General features: G+C 37.8%; 1 protein-coding gene across 6 annotated transcripts in view; it reads right to left on the bottom strand.

Annotated features, from left to right (window-relative positions):
• NEDD4 (NEDD4 E3 ubiquitin protein ligase) overlaps nt 1-18,734 on the bottom strand; it is a 51,460-nt gene that overhangs the window by 9,909 nt on the left and 22,817 nt on the right. For all 6 annotated transcript variants that reach the window (XM_063169636.1, XM_063169640.1, XM_063169638.1 and 3 more), the window contains 13 exons: nt 9,530-9,580; nt 8,661-8,722; nt 8,217-8,319; nt 7,395-7,564; nt 6,719-6,836; nt 6,412-6,579; nt 4,575-4,640; nt 3,867-3,986; nt 3,262-3,468; nt 2,089-2,166; nt 1,775-1,829; nt 1,630-1,688; nt 721-786 (listed from right to left, as the gene is read on the bottom strand). In XM_063169636.1, the coding sequence (XP_063025706.1) occupies nt 721-786; nt 1,630-1,688; nt 1,775-1,829; nt 2,089-2,166; nt 3,262-3,468; nt 3,867-3,986; nt 4,575-4,640; nt 6,412-6,579; nt 6,719-6,836; nt 7,395-7,564; nt 8,217-8,319; nt 8,661-8,722; nt 9,530-9,580 (1,323 nt within the window). The remainder of the gene's footprint in view (nt 1-720; nt 787-1,629; nt 1,689-1,774; nt 1,830-2,088; nt 2,167-3,261; nt 3,469-3,866; nt 3,987-4,574; nt 4,641-6,411; nt 6,580-6,718; nt 6,837-7,394; nt 7,565-8,216; nt 8,320-8,660; nt 8,723-9,529; nt 9,581-18,734) is intronic.

Here is an 18,734-nt window from a genome sequence, read left to right as displayed (position 1 = left end):
TGACATTTGAATGAATGTCAATCTTGTTTTACTAGGAACACAAAAATCGAGGTGCATGTATAATTGTGTGCAACTTACATGCAGCTCAAAGTGCACAGGCAGACTTGGCAGGTAGAAAGCAAAGCATGGATCTAAACCCAAAGGTTATTATATATGTAAAATACCTCCCAAGGATGTAAATTTGATTGAACTTGTGCAGACTCATTGTTAACTGGCTGTCCAGATGCTATTTACAGTCTTTTATGCTACATGTTATAAATATACCTGGCACTGCCACTTCAAACTAGAGTTTGGAAACAAGACCCATAAACTTCAGATTTTAAGGCTGTAACAATTTATTGCAGTCATCCAGAATGATCATGATGACAGTAGAGATTTCTACATAGACAGACTAAAATCTATTCTGAGAACTTTCCATATTCTGACTTTCAAAAACTATTCCATGCATGATTAGTGATTTCCAAACTTTTCTGTTGGCAGTCTTACTTTTAGGGTCATGACATTTTAATCTTTGAGAATTTCTGCTTTTTAAATTAGATTGCTTACAGTCTTCATCAGTGCATAAAATCACAAACCCTGCTGCTAGAGCAAATGCTAATTGTTATGAAGTTGGTGCTTCACAAATGTATTTGTGATCAGACAGTAAATTTATCTTCCCTGTAAATTTGTTTAGGGGCCTAAGTTTCATAACCTTCTGCTGGATTCCTACTGATTACTGACCTGTTTCTTCAATTTCTTTCTGAAGAATTCATACTTCCGCTTATAGTCCCTGGAGTAAGGCACAGCCTTTGGGGGGGGGAAAAAGAAAAAAAGTCTTGTGTGTCTTGTGAAACACAGACAAGCCGTTTAAACTCTGAGATAACAGGAATACATGTTTTACTGAGTGCCAGGGGAAACTTCCAGTTTATAAACACCAGGAATGAAAAGCACCTCTCTGTTCAGATCAGATCCACAGAATTCCTGCTGTACTTCCCCATTAGCTGATGGAACCACTGAGATCCCTGAGTGGCCCAGATCAAAGTGACCAAAATGCCTTTGGTGACGTCCATTTCCCTGCTGGATCATGAGAGACCTGGCTACAAACACCTCTATTTTCCATGGACAGGGAAGGTTGTTTACAAATGCAGGCTATTAATAAACACAGATATCAGCTGAACACTAAAACCCATCTATAATTAAAATGTAAACCATCTTTGCAATTAGTTCTGGTAATTTCACACTACAGATTAAGTATTGAGGCTGGATAATTATTTTCCAGTTGAAAATCAATTTAATTCCTTTTGAAGCCCTTTTTTTTTCCCTTTTTCTTCTTTCTCAAATTTACATCATGAATTGAGCTAGTGTGGACAAGAAATAAATAAGACTTCCTTACAGACTTCAAAGCCCTCCCCCCAGTCTATAAGGAAACTTTCTTACTACCATGGGAACTGCTTTTTCTTTCTGGCATTTAAAGACCATTTCCCTAGAAAGCTCTCTAAACAGTTTTTAAAAAGAAATAAAATAAAAATGCTTTGTTCAGACACCCTGAAAGTTTCACTTTCTAGACTAACTGATAAATGACAAGAGTTTATTTGGATTCTATTAACATTATTTCTGCAAAATATGAAAATGTGCATTAGGAAATCTTACTGGTCCAGTTATTGCCACATTCTGCAGTCGAGGATCCTCCCACTGGGTTCTCTTTGTATCTGCAAGAGATGTTTTAATTAGTTCCATTAATTCAAATAATGGTCACAAATAAAATAAGTAGGGAAGAACACTACATTGTACATACTGTGGTTTATGAAGAATATTCTTCCATCTGTGTGAGTTCTCTCTTCCCACCCTGGCTGTAAAAAGACAACATTTTTGTTACGCTTTTTTATTACATTTTTATTATAAATTTCTGGTCATATAGTTTGCATAGAACTAAACATGATGAGCAGTTGAGGGTATTCCTCTCCCATCTACTGTCAGCACTGAAATTCAAAACAGTATCTTTTGTAGGAAAAAAGCAGGCTGCATTTTCTCATGTGCAAATTTCAATAATGCTAACTTTAATAGTTAAACTGTTTCATCTGCAAAACAAGTACAAAATGGTTTACTTACTGGTAATGGGCCCAGGTCAACTGGATCTAGGGAAGTCTTTCTCCTTGGATGAGCAGAAATTTTCAGTCTTGGATCTTCCTTTGAAAAGAAAACAAGCAGCATGTTAAAATCTTTTTGCTGTTTTGTTTTGCTTTTAATTTTTGTTTTGTTTTTATTAATAATTTTGTCAAGAATATGTCTAGTACTAATTAGGTAATGGTTATCTATTTTGCAGCCAGAGGAATCCTTGTGGATTCTCAATCCTCCAGTAATTTACAATCATCTTCTAGTAACCTCTCACTTTATTTTATTTACATACATATAAATCCTTCATTCAACTCAATTTTTGTGTAATTGAGTTGAATTACTCTTTCCACACCATTTCTGACACACCTTACACTTTTTGGGTTTGGTGAGGTTTTTTGTTGTTTGGTTGATAGGTTGGGGTTTTTTGTGGGAGCCAGGGTGAAGGTGGTTGTGTTATATGAGTTCTTTTTGTCTGCCTGGAGAAAAGAATACCCATTTTGAATCAATTTCATGCATTTCTCTTTCCCTTTCCCCTGCCAGTAACACTGACTGATTCTGGAGATGCTTAAGCCCATGTAGCAGCACTGCCAGTGGTGTGCAGTGCCCCTCTGTGGAAGTGCAGCTGTACAGCTGCCTCATCCATATGGCACTTGCACCTGCTCTGCTCTCTTAAGCATTCACAGAAATTTCTGTTGTGCCCTGTGATAAATTCAAGGTAATGGATTTCCTGTTGAAGGTATATTTACTGAACTCATTTCTGTGACCACCTATAAGCTACCATAGTTCTGCAATGACATTTAGGAGGGGCTTAGATCTGCAAAGCAGATTCCTGTTTTCCTCCTTCCAAGCTAAACTTTCAAGTACCAATACAATTAGTAAAATTGATAATCTTCTATCCATGACAAGTATTATAACTTGGCATTTTTATTATAGATCACTCAGACTCACACAGAATATTTTGGGTTGGAAGGGACCCTCAAGGAACATGGAGTCCATCTCCATGGCCTGTACAGGGACTGTTTATTAGCACCATGATCTGACCATGCTCCTGAACAGACAGACACAGCTATCTTGGCACTAAAGAAACATGTGGAAGCTTGCTGAAAGCAGCCAAGTTTGCTTCAAGAGGAACTAGAATTCCAGTTCATGAGAATAGTTTTGCATTACCCATGTTGTAGTTTTGGTATTGTGGTCAATAAAGAATGGTCTCCCATTGGGTGCATGTCGAACTTCCCAGCCTTTAGGGAGAAATCCTTGCTCCATTTCAGGCTGCTGCTGAGAAGACTGTTGTGATGAATCACTTGCTGTTGCTTGTGGCTGTCTTGCTACAGAAATACTTTGTGCAGCTGATGCCTGACTTGTTTCCGCAGCGATCTAAGGTAAATGATCAAAAGCATCCTATCAAATCAAAGCCCTGTAAAGCAATATCTTTTTTCCATTAGCCTGTATTTTGACTGATGAAAGCAGGTTCATAAAGCAAGTCCCTGAGAGATTCCATGATATCAACCACACTGACTAACAATCACTGATTGTGGTGAAGGTTTACAGAAGCTTTCCAGCCTCCTCAGTCAGCTACCTCTCTCCAGAAGGGAGAATGACTGCCATGAACATTACTGTTGCTAACTCTGCGCAGTCTCTCAGCTATTTTATGTGGTACTTTACAGTCTATGCCTTTTGCACGTTCTATTTCAAAGCCATCCCCACTTCTATTACACAAGATGTTTAAAAGGCTCAATGAATAAAAACATCAGCAAATTGAAGACAGGCAGTACCTGTACAACTGGTTTTATCCAGGTAGTGGTTCTAGAATTGTGATCTATATAATATGACCTTCCTTTTTCATCTTGTCGTTCTTCCCAGCCTGGGGGTAATCCAGATGAAGTAGGCAGTAACTAAATATTAGTGATAACAAGACAAAAAACAATTAAGCAAACTATGAACCTTACTGTGAAAAGGTTTTCCTCTGTTAATTTAAAACAACAAAACTATATTTCAGAAGGTTCATGACTTTTATGAGCTGGATAAAATAGATAAGAAGTATTTAAGTCCTTTCTAAATAGTATGAAGTAACAGATTTTTATTTTTTTGTTTATACAAAATTCAAACTCCTCATGTTAAAGGATTCATTTATATACCTGGTTTAGGCTGATCCAGCCTGGTACTTCTGGCTATGAGATCAGTTTGCAGTGTCACCATAAAAGCAAAATGGAATGTGGTATAGCTTTTAATTAGAAGTAAACAATTAGAAGGCAAGCCATTTGAAAAATGAAACTCATATCATCAGGGCAAGGCTACTTCCTTCTGCAGGCTATGCATCAAGATAATGCTAAACAAAGCTGAAGCGTGGAAGCTTTACAGCTGAACCAGACCCATAATGGCCATTTTGTCAGGACAGCTGCTGGGCAAGGAAGGCCAAACCTCATTTGAGATGTCAGCAGCTAACACAGCTAAAAGCCCGTGTTTTTTGAAAAATGACTTACCACTGGATGTGCAGGCTGCTCTTCAAGTCTGTATGTCTGCAGACTACCTCTTCTGCTGGAATGGTTCTTGAAGGAGTGGAGAGGAATGACACATTAGCTATTACTGCAGTTTTAAGGATGGCAGCAAACAGCCAGCAATGGTTATCACACTTGAAGCTAGTACAGCTTCCATCCTGAGCAAAGTGTTGTATTTATTTCAAAACACTATTTAATATCGTATTTTTCAACCTCTTGTTTTAACAGCTAGAAACATCAAGTTCACAGAGTCTATTATAATCTTAGAATGACAGAGGCTTGTGAAAGTTCAGACTACTCTTGCAATAGATGTTTTGGCATGTAAAACATTAATTACAAATAGTTACAGAACAATTGAATTTACAGTATAGAACTTTTTGTGTAGTCAGTAAAGTCTATCATAGAGCAGAGCTACCACAACTTTCCAGAGAGCTAACACAACTTTCCAGAGAGTAAATTAAGTCAATAATGAAAAAGCATGAGAGTCTGAGATAATCAGTTTGACAAGAGCAATTAAATCCCTAGACTTTGCCTAAGTGCCCATCTTCCTGCCCACAGCTGAATTTAGATCTCATTTGCTACTTCATTAGACACCTGTATTTCATTTTGCTCCAGAATTTCCACAGCTACTTGAAGGATTTCTCCCTATCCACATACTACTGAAGTACTTCAAAGAAAAAACATTATTAACTTTTAAAGGGTTTTTGGTGGTGGAGTGGTGTAATGCAGGTGAAAAAAGGCAACACTACCATTCTAGCTGACTCTTGCAAATAATTTGAACATCTGCTTCTTTCTTTGCTCAGGCCACCCAAGCAAGCTGAAATAACAGTTTCTTTGCTACCCATTGAATGCTGAACAGCAGAGGTGAAGTAAAGTGTTGTTACTTTCACTTGACTGTTTCCAGCAACACTAGTGATACATTTGTACAAACTCAGATAAACATTGTCAATTCCAAATTTACACCTGGAAGGGCATTCTTAACATCACACAAGCTAATGATTATTTCAATACCAAAATCTAACAGACTAGATGGCCTGGGTCACCTCTAAAGGCTTTCCTCAATGGACAGTGGATTTCTCACGTCACATATCAGGTTACAAGGCTGTTTGTGGAGCTCGGGTTTCACAGGACAGCTGAGCTTATTTAATTGCTTGCTACCACACCACCAAAAAGTCGAGTTTTCACCCTGGCTACATGCTCCTGCTGTTTTCCCTCTGCTACTGTAGCATTTGTCAGACAATCTAGCATGCTGTTTCACTTGTTCAAACTGCAAAAAAGCAGCGCTGGGGAAAAGAGAGCAGTTTCCTGCTGGGTTAGCAAGCTGAACAGTCTCATGCAGAGGTCTGGCAAGTTCCACAGCTGGCACAAGGGCTGTGGAACTGTATGAGCAAGCTCCCTGTTTTGCTGCTAAGGAAGCAGCAGATTTACACAACCCAATCATAAAACCTTATCCCAATATTCAGAATGAAAAATGGTCAATCTTTGAACTTTTTCTAATTGGAAAAGTAACTCACATAGTACAACTCCCTTAGAAATAAGCTTTCAAGAAACAGATTTTTCATTCGTAGTTTTCAGCACTCTACAACACTAGACCAAGAGGTAGATTTACAGACTGAAAAATAGTTCACACACATCTGTTTTAACCTCAGACAGAATTCCATATAAGCAAAGCAGAGACGAAGAAAATGCTTGCTTAGACGGGATTCTACAGCAAAGAGACTATTCTTAAAGTGTGTGCATTTGAGATGAAATTAAAAATATAATTCCTAAATAAAGTATTTATGGATCTAATTCTATCAGAACAAGTAGAAAAATAATTTACAGTGTAGGCTGTTGACTGGCCAGTAGCTGGACTTCCAGAGGTAGTAAGTCTGTTACTCAATTCTTCTGCAAGATGACTCTGTATATCACAGCTACTCTGTGAGAGAGGTATTGGAACATTCTGATTGCTGTACATTGTTGCCTCATCTTCAGTTATAATTTCCCAGCTCTTTAAAAGGAAAACAAAGGGAAAACATTTTTAACAAGTAGTTGCAAGTTACAATTATTTAAGACAAGCTTTCTGAGTAGGCTAGATGAAAGCAGCAGCTGCATTTCAGAAGCACATCAGCTGAGCTGTACTGCTGTACCTCAGGGGAATCCCTGTTGTCGGTGCTCTCGGTATCCTCGGATATCTGTCGCCGGTGAGTGAACACGTGCTGCGCCTCCAGCTGCACGCTGCCAAGGTCTGCAACAGCCACGCTGTCCCTGCAGGGCAGCGTGGGACAAGTCAGCTCACAGCAGCCTGAGTCTGTCTTTCAACAGTAAGCCAGGCTAACAGCAAAAGCATACATCACAGTCATTCTGGCAGAAGAAAAAGAAACAGTCTGGACGATATAAATTAATGTAAACTGTTTAAGATGAATAAGCATTTATGTCAATGTGAAGTGTAAGCTGAAGAAACAGGTAGCATTCTGGGGTGGGGGGGGAACAAAAAAAAAAAAAAAAAAGGCAAACAATTTTAAAAAGCCCTGATGGAAGGAAGAAAACAGGCTGAAAACTGAAAAATTATTTAGCTTCCATTCCTATAGTTGTTATCTCTCCAGCTACAACCAGTTCCTATTTGAACACATACTTCCAGAGCACAGTACAGTCACAGTGATCACTAGCCAGTGACCACTGCATGAGGGCTTCCAAGTGAAGTGAGAGAAAGCTCTCTACTTAATTTTCAATCTGTTCACATTTTATTTCTCCTTGCTTTCAATGTAACTAGGGTGTATTACACTAGCTAATAAAAGACTTGAATTAGCAGGCTAAAAGACTTACTGTGCAGTTGGTCTTTTCCACTGTGTTCTTCTGAATTCATGATTGACATAGTAGGTCCTGCCAAGGATGTCTTGTCTCTCTTCCCAGCCTGAAGGCAGTGGAGGAGATTCTTGCTGCTGCTGCTGTGGCTGGCTAGCAGCCTCTGGTTGGTCCAATATAATCCACCCAGGCTGAAAGATATAATAGAACTGTTGAAAAAACATATCTTAATTTTTCAAGCCACTCCCCCTTTTAAGGTGTAGTTCATCTTAAGCCAGTAAATTTGACTCTGGTCTTAGTGTATTTATTTCTAAAAAATGACAGGGCATATTACGCATGCAGAAATCTTATTTTTAACTCAAGATCTTTAAATACATTAGTACCAGAGGTTGTTAATTCCAGGAAAATAAACAGCAGTCACAGAATACATTAAAAGCTTAAATGTTGTCATTTCATAACATGCTGCAAATGTATGAGGCAGGTGAACACATTCTTCTGGAACAAAGTGCAATTACAGCAAAGCCGGCAATGCTAAATAGAGTTAACTCTGGAAAGGAAATCCATTAATCTACAGTGGATGTGCTTAAAAAGATCATATATACATGGTGGGTAAGATCAAAATGTCCCTCTGGATTGGAGAGAGTTGAAATTCTAAAACCAGAGAGAAGTTAGTGTCTGCCTGGAGTCAAAAAAAATTCAACAGTACCTACAACAGAAACTTCAACACCTTCAATTATATGCACAATACAAGCAATCACTTTTAACTGTTTGTTTCTAAAACACTATTTATAGCTTAGTGATTCCTAACATGCGTTTTTCAGCAATAAACACATTTTTTCCCACCTCTAATTCTTCAGCTTGTTCTGTGGTTTCTTCTTCAGACCCATTGTTTTTAGGTAAGTAAGTCATTTTTAATCTAAGGTGGCCTTTGACTCTTGATTTATGACTGCAGAAGAGAAAACATAATGATCTTATTGTGCACTTGTAGAACAAAATAGCTGAAAAAGCACAGCAAGAGGATTATTCTTAAGTGCTCCAACACAAACTTGACTTTCTATAATTTACATTCATAAAGTTCTATAATAGCATTAAGGCTTCAGACTTCTGAATAGAGTAAGTATAAAGTAATGCTGACTTTTTAGTAGAACATCAATATCTTAGAAATGGCTACTCAAATTTCTTTGATGGAAACAGAAAAACTTAGAAAATGCATATGTAGTTACAACTAATTACCTAAGAGCATTGTTTAGATATAAAAATTAGAATTTCCATGTTGTATTTACTGACCTTCTTGGATGAAGAACAAAATCCTTAAATGTATATGGTCTCTCCATACTTGGATTTTCTGTCTGGAATAAGAGTTTTTTTTCAAGAAAAATCTTTATCAAGCAGTTGAAATCAAACTATCAGAAATTTCCAGTTGATTTCTTTAAAGGCCTTACAACATCTTAAAACTTAAATTACAGGTTCAGGTACAGTAACAGCAATAACAGCTTTAATCTTAGCAGTAAGACTGGTTCAAGAAAACAACAATTACCTTTCAGTGTCTATGCACATTACAGAAGGAAACACCTGCTCTTGGAAAGGGTTTGCCATGGTTGCTACCCTGTTTTTAAGACAGTTTCTGATAAATCTGTTAGTATCTGCTTATGTTTTGAAACTTCAGAAGAAAATGGACAAGCTTATTTATTTCAATGTTCTTAGTGATATTTCTTAAAAACTGATTATCTGCCTTGCAAAAGGATTACAAGAAACAGACAAAAATTGACCAAAGCAACAGTTGCTCTATTTCCCACTTACCCTCCTTTTTGTATCTGTTTATGTGAATAAGGAACAGTAAAAATAAATTTACAGACTTTAAAGAAATATTTTAAGACATGACAATAATTACAATCTCTTCTTATCTTTAAGACTGTAGAACTATGGAAAAGCTAAAAGCACTGCAGTATTGAAAAACAAAGTAACCTACACAGTTTTATAAATATCAGCACTGAAAAACTCCAAACAGATCTACAAAATAAAACAAGGAACCCACAGAGCAGGAGAATTTATTTACTTTATTAACAGTATTGTTAACTTCCTTAGATGACTAGTAGAGTGCATATAGAAATATTTTTTCCCTTTCATAGTTTTAAAAACAAACAAAAAATACAAACCGGTAACTGATAAAGAGGAATATCCACTTGTCCAAGAAAATCATCTCGAGTCTACAGAAAACAAAAACAAACACCACAGAAAGTTGGAAGCTGCAAAGTGTTTTAACACCATTGTCCCCCACACCCTGATAGCACACCAATGCTTTCTTAGAACCTGAAGGCACTTTTGAATTATAGGCAATAACTTGTTCTGTACAGAGCAAGTGTGGCATTCACATTCTCTGAACAGAGAGATAATTCTCTCTCACAGTTTTTTTTCCTGGAGAAGCAGAAAGAGAAGAACAGAAAACAATTCTTATCTCTACTTGCTGCTCCTGTTGTTTTTGCATGTGTGGAATGTGTTAGGAGGATTGTTTACCTGAAGTGATTTGTCAATTAGTTTCTGCTGAAGATTGTTTTGTTTCCTCAGCCACTCTCAAAGCTGTGTCCTGGCTGTCTGAAGACAGTCACAAGTTTTTCTTTAGTATTCTTTGTAGTATAGTCCCTCTTTAATGTAGTATAGTATAATGTAATATAATATAGTTTAATAAAGCAATTGCTCAGGGTTGTGAATCAATGGAGTCAGATGCCAATCATTCCCTGCTCAAGGGTCACCTTGTTTACTATAAGCAAGTTCTGATTGACCCAACACTCTGAGCCTTGGACAGTTCTGCCTTCCTCAAAACAAAATTTGAGGGATCTGGAAGGGGAGATCTAGGCTGTTTAATAAATTATACAGGCTAATGTTACCAAAACAGGAGAATTGGTCAGCATCAAGACTGAGACTGTCAGTATCTCCAGTAGAAACATTGTCCTAAAGGACCCTCCTCCTAGGAGAGCCCAACAATTTCCATAAACCTAGGCAGCTGTTTCAAACAGGCATGTATAAACATTTTCTTCTTTTCCAAATCATACAGCTACTGTCTAAGCTAACAAGAAGCAAAAGTAAGTGCAATCTGTGGTAAGTGCTTTGGAAGTCCCAGCAATTCCAGTGATCCCAAGCTTGGCATGAAAATCTGTCAGAACTATGAAAAAATGCCTTCTGTCTACACATTTTGCAGAGTTTAGTTTTAACAGTGACCATCCACAAGATTTTACCTGACATGGATGTCTGGACTGTCCAGCTGGGACCAGACTATGAACACAGCAGCTGTCAGGCCAGGGCAGGGACTGACAACACACAGTATCACTGCACACTTGACTTTTCATCAAGGATTTTTGCTTGCCAAAGAAATTACAATTTCAGAAATCTACACAGGCAATTTCAGTATTCACTGTATTCACCAATAATCACCACCAGCAGTACTTGACTTCTTGCTGGATTACTGGAGCACGTGCTAAGTTGCTTCAAATTAATTCGTGATTTGAAAACCTTTGTGAACCTCCACAAAAGCAGGAAAAATATAAGGGTCATTTAACATGAAGACATATCAGTGCCTGTGGAATAAAGTCAGGTCAGCATGGAATTTTTTGAAGGTATATATAAGCTTATGGCTTAAAAAAAAAAAAAAAAAAAGCCCTACACTACAATAAGACTACATTTTTTTGTACAGACTGAGTAAGGAGCTGTAAAAGTCTTCAACTCTGTGCCTCGTGCAACCTCTGAAATTCCAGGCTTCCTGGTTTTTCTAGCTAACAAAAAATTTGGTGCCCATTCTTTCCTAAATCTGTTGTTGCATTTATTCAAACCAATCACTCCAGAATTTTAATGTTTGTCCATAAAACTTTTCACCACAAGGCTCTGCAGCTTGCTGACATCTATTTCCTTCACCTCAGGGCAAAACCATGTGTTCCAATTTTCTTCTGGAAAACTTACTTTAATTTTCAATTCAAATGTTTTACAGCCTTAAAACTCCAGCCCAATCCTATCAGTTTTTTGTTCCCTCTGACATCAAAGTACAGGTATTTCTTGAAGCAGTTCTTTTTGCTTTAGTAATTCTGGTACCTTTTTTCCTTATCTCTGTTGTCCTAAGCTCATCCATTTAACCTTTTGAGTTATACATGTATTTGGAGAATCAGTGTCTCTCTCACCTGCAAAAAGCACAACTAGATTGTCATAGGTGATAAAATGTAGAAATTTGGAGCTATGTCATTTCAAATTCAGTTTGCAGTGTGGATGCCATGTTCAGATCTGAAGGGGACAAAAATGAAAATATATACAAAACATCCACTGTTTTAGTCCACAAACTTATTTGAGACAGAAAGCTACAACAGGTTTCATACCTGTGGAGGCTTCCCTGAACTACTGAAGGAACACTTTCTGTGCTTTATAGACCACAGGACTCTGGAAAAAATTAGTTATCATTTTTGCCTATGAGGTTCTTTTTTAAATGGCACAGCACATACCTTAGACATGTTAAAAGGCTTAGTATTTGTAAAGTTCTTGGCAATCCTCAAGTGGAACATGCCTTCCAAATAAATTATTGGAATGTGGGACAAAAGTTTGCTCTATTTTAGAAACCCTCAGAACATTGTGTTTGTTACCAGCATAATTTGAGTGTGGGCTCCTGCTATTCACTTTATTATTCTGCTGTCTCTCCTATTTTTAGCAGAGTTAGCCTCGATAACCAACTCTTTAACAGTACTTTCTCCTCCAGCCAGAAAGCACAACCCTTAGTGGAGATTTTTGTTGACCTCCAAACAACTAAGACATAAATCAGATAGCAGGAATGATCTCCAGCAATGTGTCCCCCATGACAAGCTGACTAACTGCCTGCCAAGAGGTGCCAGAGCAGCAACAGACACTGCACACAGGAACAACTAAATGCCAGCCGAGCTGAAACTGTTTGGATCTCTGTTTCATCAGAGCAGGCAACACACACAAGTGGGTCAGTTGTTCTTGTCAACTTCTAATTTCTTAACAGCCAGAGAACTCAAACTTTCTGCTTGGCATAAACCTCAATTAATGATATACTGCACTAACAGAGAGGCCTTGTATTTTACTGATTCACTGGTTTAGTCTATAGAAAGTTATTAAAAACAGGTGAGGACAGACAGCTGCTGTACACAATTCATCTGAAGAACTCCAGTGCAATGCCAAAGCATTCAAGGAAAAGCACCAAAAGACAGTAATTCTGTTCAAAACTGATTTTCATCTATTTTATGAATATACGCTTACTGAGTTTTAGGTTTTGGACTTTTTTTTCTGCAACTCCCATCAGAAACTGACGTAGATTTTAAACAGACATGCTTATCTGAGTCACACATTTAACAGCAGTACTGAGAACATATCCCAAAATTTAGTGTGTTTGAAAATGGGTCACTGAATGTAATGCCTTTCTTAATTACTGGATTCACCACACAGCCTTTTGAAACAGCTCTTGTATAAGACCAGGGTGTTGAAATAACAAGTATTTTCTCTACCAGTTTTTGTACCAAATGTCTGGAGGTATTAGTGCATTAATTAGAATCCAAGCATATTCCCAGTCTTTTTCTGAATAAACAGGCAGCTAGTTGTGCACAGGTTGGTCTCTGCACAGAAATCCACAGCTGTATGGCAAAACAAGAAAGCATACAGCTTTTATTGGAGGGAACATAAGTATCAATTCAAATTGAAAAAACAAACAGTGATCTGGACTATCGCTGCTTAAGAAAACATGAGCTCAATAGATGCCTTATAAAACCAACATTCTTCTTGCTTAAACACCCAAACATCAACATTAGTTACAAGCTTGATGAGAATGAAAAAAACTCTCCTGAGCTACACTAACAAATTCAAGTATTTTTCTTTTCATGCTGCACTGAGTGTATTATTTGGTTCTCTTAAACTCTAAATTGAAAAAATGAGAGCATTTTTTTCTTCCATAAAATACTGCCAGCATATGCTATTCATCATGAAAAAGTTACTGTTTCAAAAAAACAAGATTCAATTATGACATGAAGATTGTACCAAATTCACAGATTCCACGAGTAATGTTTTCTCTATCTTGCAATGCAATAAATACTTGGTTGCATGGAATTCATTACAGTCCCAGTCTCTTGTATTTTTAAGGGGGACCTGAGGATTGTGAGGAGATTTTTTTTTTTTTTTGTGACACGTAGGCATTTCTTTAGAGCTGGCATCTATGACAGAGAGATATAAGACCCTATCAGCATTTTCAAAATAGGGAGAATACATACTGTTAGGTCAAGGGTTATTACACAACATGTGCTTGTGCAGGCCCTTCAGCCTGCTGGCTGTTTCAACAGCAAGGTGTCAGCACAACATGCTTCAGCAGTTTTACCATCTGCTTAACAGACAGCATTTAGAAATGACACTGAGGTTATTTTCATTAATTCTCTCTCTCACTTCCAAAGATACTTTCAGACAACTGCTTATCTAAAGACCAGAGTAAAAGCATCATCTGTTTCTTCTTTTAAAGCTTACACATTTTATATGGCACCAAAATCTTACCACTTCCTTAAAAGTTCATATTTAGTTTACAGTACTTTTACAACAACATTCATATATCAGTCCACTCAATGTGGGCTGCCTTGTCGTTAAAAGTTTATTAACAATGAAATTTAAGATAGTTTTTTTTTTCCCACACAGTTCACAGGAAGGCAAATTGTCTAATATAACCAAAGCATACTTCAGAACAACATAAACAGAGAATATATCAAAAGTTATTAATGTATTGATTTTATTCATCAGAACTTTGAGTTCCTTTGGTTTGATGTATGCATGTGTCAAACAAGCTACCATATAAAAAACAGATACATTACATTTTATGAAAAGTCAAAAGCCAATCCAGACTTGCTCTCCTGTGTTAAATCTGCCAATATTCACCACAAAAAAATTAGAAAACAGTACCAAATATTTAATTAGGTACTATTTCAACAAGTCATTTCTGACATCAAATCAGTTATCTTCATAATAGTATTAAAGCATAAAACTCCTGCATTTGTTTGTGAAAGCTCTTTTGCCATATCTTAAGACTTCAAAGAAAGTTTGAAAAACACTCTCGTAGTAACAATTCCAGCTGCACTTTCACCTTCTCCATTTAAGACTATAAAGCTTAAAACACAGAAATGTCAAACTCTATCAAATGTTAAAACTGCATCTGTAATTTGCTCCCAGAAGTAACAACATATAAACCAGATATAGCAGATGTTTACTGCAGTGGCTTATTAACACAGTCAGCTGAAGGACTTCATACAGTCAATCAACTTTTTGCTTTTCAGAGCAAGAGGGAAGAAGTAGAATTAAAAATAAGATAAACTACTTTTCTCCAAAATGGAGACAATTGGAGCATGTCTGCATCCTGGTCTCACTCCTATGAAGTTCGCTGACCCAGTTCAGGATCACACAGAGCCACAAAGTCAGGCTGAACCTGGAAGCTGCTTTTCAGCCCTAAATTAAATCACTTTATCAGGGATCTACAGGTACCTGGCCACTTCTTAGTGCATGAGCCCAGAGCAGGCCTGGATGCAGCCTCCATGGCCTCACCCTGCTCCAAAGTCAGTCCAGCAGTTTTTAAAAGCATTCCTAAGTCTACTGTGGATGCAAATGCAGCATCAACACCAACTCAGGCCTCAGACCTTGCCTCTTGCTGCCAGGTGTAAGGGCAGACACAGCACCTGGCCAGAGCAGAACTCAGTGGTTGGGTTTGTTTTAAAGCCTGCTGTGCTCAGGCTATAAATCCCACCCATCCAAAATCAGTCTGCATGAACTGACCTTGGATGCCTCAACCTCTAACAAAAAAAGGTGACCACAACACAAATAATCCAACTACAATCACTTTTCCAACAAAACAGTATTACAGTTTATTTCAGACAAGTTCAACAACACTACCAAAGTTATATTACACTTCCCACCTCAGACATTGTTTTATTAGCCTATAATTTGCCAGATGCTAGCCACTTTAGATTTCTCATTAATAAGCTAAATATTTGCCCCAAAACAAACTTAGCAACAATGAATAGTAGAATAACTGGCTAATGCAGAAACTCTTTTGAAAAAATAAGTAATGGTCATAATAAATGCTGTTATTCCTTTTCCTTAAAAAGCCCTTGCACTTTGACATTACCAAAGAGGCCATCTCCCTTATGCTAGGAAAATCCCTGATTGCCAGAGAAATCATCCAGGCCTGAAAGAATCTAGTTCTATGTTTCTTACCACATTCCTCTCACTGAGTAGCTGGAGTGTCTCATTTGCATTTTAATACGCCCTAACTTCAATGACTCCAATTCAAGTTTGTATGTAATTTCAGCCAGGAACTTGCTGATGTCCTTCTTAAATCCTGTTTGCTTATGTTACAGTTGATACAGCTGAAAGCAGCCCAAGGTCTCAAACAATAATTGCAGCTATCTGTAGAGTTTTCAGTTTATTGTAAACTATCATGACAGAAAAAAAGAATTATGCACTCTGTTGAAACAGAGATGATTATAGATCCATAAACTAACACTGCAATGAGCTACAAACATTTTGCTGGCTGCATTCCCAAATCAGCATGTTCTGTTTGTCACAGGGAGTAAGGAAAAAAGTACACTTGAAACAGAGACACTTCACAGAAATGCAGGGCAGTCCCCTTCAGACAAGGGTGAAAGTCAGTCATAAGCAAATGACTGAAAAGGCCACTCAGTTTTGCTTACTTGCTTAATCTGTGAAATTCATCCACTTCTGGAAGATGAGAAAACATGTGTTGGAAGAGCAGAAGAGCACTCTGCCAAGGGTGAGGGGAGAGCACTTCTACAACTTGATCCTCTGTGGCTGCAAGGGCTGAGCAGGCACCAGAGAGCCTGGGGGTCAGATTAACACTCTGCCTAGCCTTGTATCCTTTCCACAGAATGGCCAAGAGCAGATGCTTAAGGAATAATAATTACAGTGGCAATTAAGAACAGTACTTCCTTTGATACAACCCCCAGTTTCCAATAAATAAGTGGTCATGGACCTCTTGATCCTGACATTAAAATACATATTGGAAATACCCTTTGATGGACCTTTCTTCAACTTACCTAACTTCTTAAAATCCATTTCTACTTTGATATGCAGATCTTGAGACAATTTGCTCAGTAATATATAGAAGAATATCTTCCTAAAAAAGTGGAATGGAAAAATTCACCTCCTCTAAAGTATAGTTTTATAAATTCCCTCTATACCACCTTATTTTTCCAAAGCTGAAAAACCCCTGGCCTACTTAGTGTTTCCCCTCACATAAAGCTCACCCCAATCTTGCACACCTTTTTTTAGTTCTGTTATCCATGCTTCCTGAAAAAGGACCACTAGAAAAATACATGCCATGCCCTTATGATTTGTACAATTCCATAATGGTGGTTTTAATTTTTTTAGTTTATTTCTTCCCTATTAAATCCTAAGCTTTTATTTGCCTGTCAATAAGATCTGAGCTGGCATTTTCAGCAAGTCTTTCCCCATGACACAAACCATTTCCTGACCAGTATTGCAGGCCATCACCAAGGGTACATCATTAGCTGCTTTTCATGTGTGCAATACTTGGCATTTTTTGACACTGATTTCCAAATTGCCTATTTGGAAAAAAAAAATTAAATTAAAGCAATGATCCTGTCTCATATCTAAAAGCCTGCAAGTTCTTCAGGTAATGAGGAGTAAAGGAAAAATGTCTCTAGCTTGCCCTGTGAACATGTTTTACTTTAACGGATTCTTGAAGGGATACCACATTTCAAAAAAACAGAGTAACTATAGCTTGTGGCAACATTAAAGAAGCCACAGCATCAACACTACCCACTCTCTCATGGAAGATTAAAAGGACATGAATCACCCTGAAGGCTGGATAATTACATATTTACATAAGCTGTTTCAGGAGGCCTGCTCTGCATGGTTTTGCAGTTTTAGTTTCCCCATTTTTTTCTGGCAAGAGAAACCTGCCCAAATTCAGTTCAGCTGCAGACTATAAACAGAATTAGGCTAATCATAATCTCCACAGAGCACAATCAAATAAAACTTCTTAATATGTACATGTAACGTTTGCTGAGGACTGCAAATTGCTAGAGCTTTAATATACTGGTATATTCAAATATCTGCTTCCCTAGAGTATGATGATATTCTGAAAGTTACATATGGCTCAGAGTTGACAAATGCAACCTGTGAAACCTGAAAAACTTCAGGGATCAAGTTATTACCTAATAATGTTATTTGATCACTTCCTTTCCATCACTTTCCTAATGCATCCACATAGCAGGCTCTAATATCTATCCCATCCTTTGTGTGCCATCTTTTTGTGCCCCTGAAGGAGGACTGCTAATCAAAAGCTGAAGCATAAAGAAAGGTAGAGAAGAAGTAACTAACTCTGCATTTGAGGAAGACAAAAACCAGAAGAAATTAGTACCAGCTATTAAAGCACCACAGGTGATTAAAGCACAGAAGCAGGAAATTACCTACAACTAATTATAAATTGTTCGTTATTGTGATTAATACAGTTTGTACTGTCTTCCCTTCAATGTATTGATGTATATTTCAGCTTCCAAAATTTGTCTGAGACACAGCACATACACTCCTATGTGACTGAAGTCTAACTTAATCACCCCCACAATTCCTCAGAAAGACACAACCTTCCCTTCAAGCCCAACTCTCCCTGACTGAACTGACAGACCATGACACAGCAATGCACCACATGCTCCTGTAATGTGATCCTCCCAGATATGCAATACTGAACAATATGAAAGTGTTAGGTTATGAGGTTACCATAGCACAGTAGCATAAAGTGTTGCCAATTTGTGCTTTGCTTTGTATTGGCTCCATAATCTTCTGCTTTTGCTGCTCCTTTTCCACCTCACCTCCTTGCACAGATTTGGGACACTGATACACATGCACCCTTTGCTCCATGTGCAAAGCTGGAGCTGAGCCACAGCTGTCCTTCTCTTCTCCTGGCACTTCTCCCTGCCTGGATAAATGTTTTCTGGGAGGGAGTTATGCCATGACAGAAGCTCTACACCTAAGCAGAATGCAAGAGACAAAACAACCTCAGACTACCCAGCACTAACTTGTGGTGCAGCATTTATCAAGGGAATCACAATCTTCCAGACACAGGTTCTGGTCTCCTCAGCATGTTCAGATCAGCTGGGAAGTTGCTCCAGAGAGAAATCCTCACACACAGCCCCCTCAAATTACTGTTTTACTAAATTTAAATTTAGTACAGCAAGATTCAAATAGCATCTTTTATGAAGGCAAGAGTTCAGTGAAAAAAGCTCAAGAGTTCCAACTAAAAGGTTTCTCTTACGTGAATCTGACAGTAGAAAAACAATTTGGTTATTTTACACCATCTCTGAA

The sequence above is a fragment of the Melospiza melodia genome, chromosome 15 (assembly GCF_035770615.1).
Source record: "Melospiza melodia melodia isolate bMelMel2 chromosome 15, bMelMel2.pri, whole genome shotgun sequence".
Lineage (NCBI taxonomy): Eukaryota > Metazoa > Chordata > Aves > Passeriformes > Passerellidae > Melospiza > Melospiza melodia.
This window is presented reverse-complemented; position numbering and strand designations above follow the sequence as displayed.